The sequence below is a fragment of the Colobus angolensis genome, unplaced genomic scaffold (assembly GCF_000951035.1).
Source record: "Colobus angolensis palliatus isolate OR3802 unplaced genomic scaffold, Cang.pa_1.0 Scaffold136, whole genome shotgun sequence".
In the NCBI taxonomy this organism is placed as follows: domain Eukaryota; kingdom Metazoa; phylum Chordata; class Mammalia; order Primates; family Cercopithecidae; genus Colobus; species Colobus angolensis.
The window spans coordinates 1,230,743-1,237,559 of record NW_012114444.1 but is presented as its reverse complement, the minus strand read 5'-3'; the positions used below and the strand labels follow the sequence as shown (position 1 = coordinate 1,237,559).

The window sequence follows — 6,817 nt, the reverse complement described above, 5'->3', positions numbered from 1 at the left end:
CGCCTGCCCACCCTGCAGTCTCTCAGGTTCTTCCTGGGCCTGGGGGCCAAGGGTGTCGTGACCTGGAACCTGGGGGTGGTGCAGTTGGAGGATGTTTGGGTGGGTTTGCACCTCCACAGACGTCCCTGTGGCTGGCTGGGCGGTGATTATTCCTGCTTCTCACTGAGGGAGCCGAAACTTGTGCAAGGTCAGGGCCAGGACCTGGCAGAGCCCAGGCAGCGCTGGGGGCCCTGGGTCCTTTCCAGCCCCATTCCAGGGTCCAGGGTCTCTGCTGACCGGAGCCCGGGGTCCTCATTCCAGTTGCCTGAGAGTGAGGCCCTCCCCGGAGAGGGGCTGAGAGGTGGACGACTCGAGGGCAGGGGACGGTGCCCCGAGGGTGCAGGGAGGGCTGCGGGTGGTGAGAGCTGAGTCTCACCCAGGGCTTCAGTGAGTGAACCTCCGTGGGGCTGTGACTGCTCTGAGCCTGCAGCAGGCACGAGACAGGACGGTGGGGCAGGCGGGGATGGTGGGAAGGCAGGGACTGCCGACTTAAAACAGGCCTTGGAAGGGGCTGCGGCCTCTGCCGCCTCCTGCCCGGACCTGCTGGCAGCGCTGATAAGCAGCAGTGTGAATGGGATTTCGCCCTTCACTTTGTACCAGTTAGTGCCGGAAAGGAGCTGGGGCTTTGAGGATGGTGTTGGCCCCTGCAGCTCTGTGCAGTGGGCTCGCCGGGGAATGGGGTCCTTGTGGGCCCCAGGCAGGGATGGAGCAAGCCGGCCACGCTGTGTGCCAGCAAAGGGGAGCTCACTGGCGGAGGCTTCCTCGGAGGGAAAAGGACCATGGGCTTGCTGGGGGGCAGGGGTGAGAGGTGGGAGTTGGGGCTCATGGTCGGGGGCTGGGCTTCCACCCTGTCTATCTCTGGGTCTCTGAAGCTGGGCGTTTGGCCCAGTGATTTCCCAGGGAAGCCTGGGGGGGCCCCTCCCAGTGTGTTGGATTCCCCTGGGGAGGGGCGGGGGGCGATGCCCAGCCCAGGGCCTGAAGCAGACCCCTGCCCAGCCCCCAGCCCCTGTGCTGACTTCCCACCCACCCCGCTGTGTCAGCCCCTCCCTCCCACCGTGCTGCAGCCACTGGGTCCCTCTTGAGTCCCCGCTCCTGCCCCTCCCTCCCTCCCTCCCCTGCCATCTCTGATGGTCCCTCGGTGCCCCCTCCCCCTCCATGTCCCCCAGGGTTTGACCTGATGGTGGCCTTCGGCCTGGTGGAAAAGGCTTATGCTTCCATCCGGGGCGTGGCCATGGAGCCCTCTGCCTTCGGTGGGACCCCAACCTTCACGCTTTTCAAGGACGCCCAGCTGACAAGACGGGTCAGGTGTGAGGGCGAGGGCTGGGGTGGAGCTGGAAGCCCATGCTGGGGCCGCTGAAGATTAGGACATGGAGCCAGGGCACAGGCAGGAGACCTTCTGGAGGCTGTGGGGCGTGGCAGCGCTGCCACGGCAGCAAACGGTTGACTCACCCCAGTACTCACACTTCGGAAATTCACATTTTACAAATTAATAAAATCTCCATGGGCAGAGTGAGGCCAGCCCTTGGCATGTTTTTGCACCCAAGTGTGGGTCTGTTTGCCGTGATCAAACGTGCAGGAGACCCAGGCTGACGTCCTGCGAGAGCCTTTCTCCCACCTGAGGCGATGGGATGAATCTACCAATAGCTGGATTTAGAGGAAGCGATAACTCTCAAATAGCTTCTCGTGAGATTTGGGATGACTCCTGATATCTCATGACCCTCCTACCTTATTTACAGAGATATTGTTCATTGTGACCCTGAATTGTGATGTATGCTGCTGATATTTTAAGTTAAAATGTTTGATTATAAAGGTGGAAGCCAGGTGTGTTGGTGCACATCTGCAGTCCCAGCTACTGGGGAGGCTGAGTCCAGGAGGTTGAAACTAGCCTGGGCAATGCAGCAAAACCCAACTTCTACAAATAAACAAACAAACTTAGCCGGGTGCAGTGGCAGGCACCTGTCTTCCCAGCTACTCGGGAGGCTGAGGTGGAAGCATGTCTGTCTCAGGAGATGGAGGCTGCAGTGAGCCAGGATTGTGCCACTGTAGTCCAGCCTGGGCAACAGAACAAGACTCCGTCTCTTTAAAAAAAAAAAAAAAAAAAATTACAAAGGTGAGTTACGTTCTGTAACAGAGATTTTAAAATTACAGAAATATATATATTTAAAAACTTGTCTAGCACTGCTGGGGCTTAGGAATGTCTTTCCCAGCCTGTTTTCTCCCCACACAGCTGCCAGCCCCTGTGCTGTGCTCGGCCCTGGCCCCCTGGTCACCATGGCGTCTTCGTGGCTGAACTCCATGACTGTTCTCCAGCTTCCCTCACCATCCTCTCCCTTCCCCAAGTCTTGCTGCGCACACCCCCTGCGCTCCGCCCCCATGGCAGTTTCTCTTCAGGGTGATGTAGACACCCCGCCCTCCTCTCTGGGCAGCGGGCTGCAGAGCCCTCTTCCTCGGTGGTCTCAGGTGGTGTAGACGCCCCCTGCCCTCCTCTCCTCTTCCTCAGTGGCCTCAGGTGGTGTAGACGCCCCTGCCCTCCTCTCCTCTTCCTCGGTGGCCTCAGGTGGTGTAGACGCCCCTGCCCTCCTCTCCTCTTCCTCGGTGGCCTCAGGTGGTGTAGACACCCCCTGCCCTCCTCTCCTCATCCTCGGTGGTCTCAGGTGCATGTGCTGAGCCGGGTGTTCCTATGGGTGGGCGAGGTGGGAGCTCTGATCGCCTGCAGCCCAAGGCGGCTCCAGGGCCTCCTGGGTGCCTCCCCAAGCTCTCTGCTCTCAAGCAAACCCTCCTGGGACCAAACAGCCAGAGTTGTTCACCACGGGCCGCTGTTTCCATGAGTCCCTGTTCTCAAATGAGGGCTCCTCCCGGCCTGGCAGCCCGAGCGGGCACTTCCCGTGCCTGTTTGCCCTTCCGGAGCTCCCGGCCCGAGAAGTGGAGGCGGATGGTTCTCTAGGTGCGGCCGCCCAGGGTGGACCCGTGAGGGCTGCCATGCCGAGAGAGGAGGGCTCCTGCTGTGTGGGGTCAGGAGGCTCCTGAGGGGGCACCGCAGGTGCCCAGGCCCCGGATCAGTCTGCTCAGAATTGTAGGAAGGTGGCTGGGCAGGGTCTTTCTTGGGCTATTGGTTTTCATCCTAAGAGTGAATGGAAGCCAGATAGGAGGCTGCGGCCACTGGGACCCCAATTATGTCAGGGGCCTGAGACCCTGCTCCCTGAAACATTAGGGGACCAAGACCCTGGTCCCAGCCCTCAGGGTGTCTGGCTGGGCACTGCCAATGAGTGTGGGTCAGGGGAGCTGCTCCCGAGAGCAGAGCTGCCTTTCAGGAGTGGCCCTGAGACCCTCCTGTGGGATGTCCTGGGTCGGCACCCCCTCACCCTCACGGCGGCCCCCAGGAGCACGGGTCTTGGTGAGCCCTTGCTGGGGTCATCTGGGATGTGACCTGAGATGACCTTGGGCCTGGTGCCTCCAAGTACTTCTGTTGAATCCTTCTCATTCCATGGGAGGGGATTCTGTCCTTTATGTACCCCATGTTACTCTTGGGAAACCGAGGCAGGGAAGCCCCATGTGGCCTCATAGACCCTCAGCTCTGTGGGCCCACCAGTCTGGGCTCTCAGGGAGCCAACGGCCTCCACGCTGAGTCTACAGCTGGGAAGGGTGTGCAGGTGCAGGGGTCCACCGTGACCCTCAGAGCAGCTTCAGGGACTGGGGCTGGGGCTGGGGCTGGGTGAGCGGATTGTCCTGCCAGGCTTGGCCGCCCTCAGGTCTGCTCATGTGCCTCCCCCTCCCCCACCCCCACAGTGACGTCCATCCAGCCCCACTCCCTCCAGAGCGCACCATCGTCTTCCTTGTGCGCCTGCTTCCCGAGACGCCCCGTGAGGCCTTTGCGCTGTGGCAGATGACGGCCGAGGACTTCCAGCCCGTCCTCGGGGTTCTGCTGGACGGTGACGTGGGCCCCGCATCGCCCCCAGCAGTCAGGAGGAGTGGGGGCAGGGAGGCCCCAGAGCCCCGGGAGGCCTTCAGAGGAAGTCCAGCCTCCAGGCCAGGCCCTCAGCGCCCCCAGGCAGCAGGGGTGTTGGCGCCCACCCTGGGTGGGAGGCAGGTGTCCCGGGCAGGGGGCCATGGGCCACATTGAGGGTCACCTCCAGTTTGGCACCCTCAGGGCTGCTCCTGGCCTGTCATGGGGGCTGCCCTGCTCAGGGTACAGGCCTGGCTGGCTGCAGCCCATTCTCACCTGCTCCTCCCCTTCCCTGGCAGCCGGGAGGAAGTCCCTGACCTACTTCCACCGCGACTCCAGGGCTGCCTTGCAGGAGGCCACCTTCGACCCGCAGGAAGTGAGGAAGATTTTCTTCGGGAGCTTCCACAAGGTCCTGGAAGGCTGCAATTCGCACCGCTCTCCCCTGTTCCCCCAGCTCTGGGGCAGCCGAGCCCCAGAGGGCCCTGCTGGATCCCTACTCCTCTCCCTAGAAGAGCAGGACCTTCCTTGGGAGGGAACGTTGACCTAGGGCTCTGTCCCTCTACCCAGCTCTTCCATCTTAACTGGAGTCGAAGAGCTTCCCAGCCCATCTCTTTGGGACCCACAGACTCCGGGAGGCTCCTGCAGCAGGTGCCATTTGGTCCATTTTACAGAGGGGAAGCCGAGGTGCAGCAAGGGGGAGCTCTCCCAGGGTCCCCCGAAACCTGAGGGGAGATCAGGCTTCTGACCCCATGCCCCAGTGATGGGTGTTACTCCCCAGCTCTGGCCTGGCCTTGGGGGCCCAGGTGGGCACTGGCCCTGCCTGGGCTGTGGGGAACCTCCCGTGCTGTCTCGCAGGTGCACGTGGCTGTGGGCCGCTCCAAGGTCAGGCTCTATGTGGACTGCCGGAAGGTGGCTGAGCGGCCCCTCGGGGAGGTGGGCAGTGCACCCTCTGCCGGCTTCATCACGCTGGGGAGGCTGGCCAAGGCCAGGGGCCCCCGGAGCAGCTCGGCCGCGGTGAGTTGTGCTGCTGGGCCGCGCTGGTTGGGGCTGGCCGCCTCTCTGAGCCCCTGGGGCTGAGCCGGCTCCCCTGCGTTGCAGTTTCAGCTCCAGACACTGCAGATCGTGTGCAGTGACACCTGGGCCGACGAGGACCGGTGCTGTGAGCTCCCTGCCTCGGTGTGCCCCGTCTCTTGCCCCTGTTCCACGAAGCAAGTTAGGGCTGGTGCTCACTGAGGGTCAGAGTGCCTGGGGTCTTGGCCTGTCCAGATTGCCACTGTGCTGGGAGAGATCAGGGAAGGCTTTCAGAGGAGGTGGCCTCAGGGCCAGAGGGTGAGCCCAGGGGGGCTGGACGGAGAGTCCTGGAGGCCCTGGGGCAAGCTGGGAACCCCTGGCCCCCCTTGGGGCCACACCCACCTCTGTGGGCCCAGCGACATGCAGATGAGTCAGGAAGGGTCCCACAGCCAGGCCAGAAAGCCCCTCCCAGCCTCGGTGACTCCTGTGTGTACCCTGTGCTGGGCTTGACCATACTGGGGGCCCAGATTGGGGGAGGGAGGCAGAAGGCACCACTCTGTCCTGGGCTTATGCAGACAGCCTGGCAGGGTGGGTACCCAGGGCTGGCTGCACATGCAAGGGCTTAGTGGCCTGAGCCCGGGACCTGCCCACTGTGCACTTGTGCCTCTGACCTTCACCCCTGCCTCCCAGGTGCAGGTCTGGAAGTCTCCCTGGAGCCCAGGTGTGCTTGGCTGAGCTCAGCTCTAGGGTCAGGCGAGAGCCAGGGAGGGGGTCTCTGATGAGCAGGATCTCTTTTCTTCCAGAGGGATGGAGAGACCTGCCCGGCCTTCGTGTCTGCCTGCTCCTGTTCCTCAGAGACCCCTGGGCCCCCAGGGCCCCAGGGACCCCCAGTGAGTCCAGTGGTGTCTCCCTGGGGTGACCAGGGAACCCTGGCCAACGTATTGCTGCCACTGGTGGATGTGGAACCCAGGCCCTCCCGCCCTGGCCCATCCCCCCGTCCTGCCGCAGAGTTGGGATGTACTTCATGAGCCTCCTCCCTGCTGCGCCCGCCCTGGGCCAGGAGACTGAGGCCTGGCCCAGCCCCTTCCTTCCCCCAGGCTGGGCCTCCCTGGCAAGCCCTCCTCTGGTGTGGAATCCAGTGTTTCTCAATGTTAGGGTTGGGAAGGGAATCCAGGTGCAGCTCCTTCCTTCCCCCAGGCTGCCCCCACCCCCACGAACCCACCTCTGGTGCAGAATCCAGTGTTTCTGAAGTGTCAGGCTTGGGACAGGTCCAGGTGCGACTGGGATCCAGAACAGTGCTGTGGCTGCAGGGTGTGACGTGGGCCGGCTGTGAGTCACAGCCACTCGGATGGCCGCTGTCCTGGGTGCTGGCAGCGCAGCTCACCTGCAGCAGGAGCTGTAGAGTCCCTCTGCCCAGGCCTGGACCCCTGCCATGGGGACCTGAGAGGTCATTGGACCTGCCATGGCTGCAGCTGCCTCTGCTCACCCCAAGGTTCCAGCACCCCACAGGTGATGGCTGGGGCTTCCAGAGCTGGCTCCCTGGGACTGGTCAAGCACACTCACTCTGAGCACAGTGTCCACAGCCCTGTCTGCTCAGGGGGCCGGGATCTGAACGTGGAATGCCTGACTGTGAGAGGGAAGGACGGGCTCATGTGTCCTTGCCCTGGAAGCCCCTTTCCTTCCCCCTGACAGCAGTGGACAGAACAGGGCTGGGTGGGGCTAGGTGCTCAGCGTGGACCCGGCATGGGGCTGAGCGGCTGGCCTGTGCCCCTGTACCTCGGTTGGGGTGGTTCTGGGGGCTTAGCCCTGTTTGTGCCTCTGCAG

The 6,817-nt window shown here is 63.0% G+C and overlaps 2 protein-coding genes across 3 annotated transcripts in view; both read left to right on the top strand.

Annotated features, from left to right (window-relative positions):
• Positions 1-6,817, top strand: part of DNAJC5 (DnaJ (Hsp40) homolog, subfamily C, member 5) — a 1,035,873-nt gene that overhangs the window by 337,887 nt on the left and 691,169 nt on the right. The window lies entirely within an intron of this gene.
• COL20A1 (collagen, type XX, alpha 1) overlaps positions 1-6,817 on the top strand; it is a 38,245-nt gene that overhangs the window by 22,926 nt on the left and 8,502 nt on the right. For both annotated transcript variants that reach the window (XM_011934442.1, XM_011934443.1), the window contains 6 exons: positions 1,206-1,344; positions 3,826-3,968; positions 4,282-4,391; positions 4,838-4,996; positions 5,081-5,158; positions 5,797-5,883. In XM_011934442.1, coding sequence (XP_011789832.1) covers positions 1,206-1,344; positions 3,826-3,968; positions 4,282-4,391; positions 4,838-4,996; positions 5,081-5,158; positions 5,797-5,883 — 716 coding nt within the window. The remainder of the gene's footprint in view (positions 1-1,205; positions 1,345-3,825; positions 3,969-4,281; positions 4,392-4,837; positions 4,997-5,080; positions 5,159-5,796; positions 5,884-6,817) is intronic.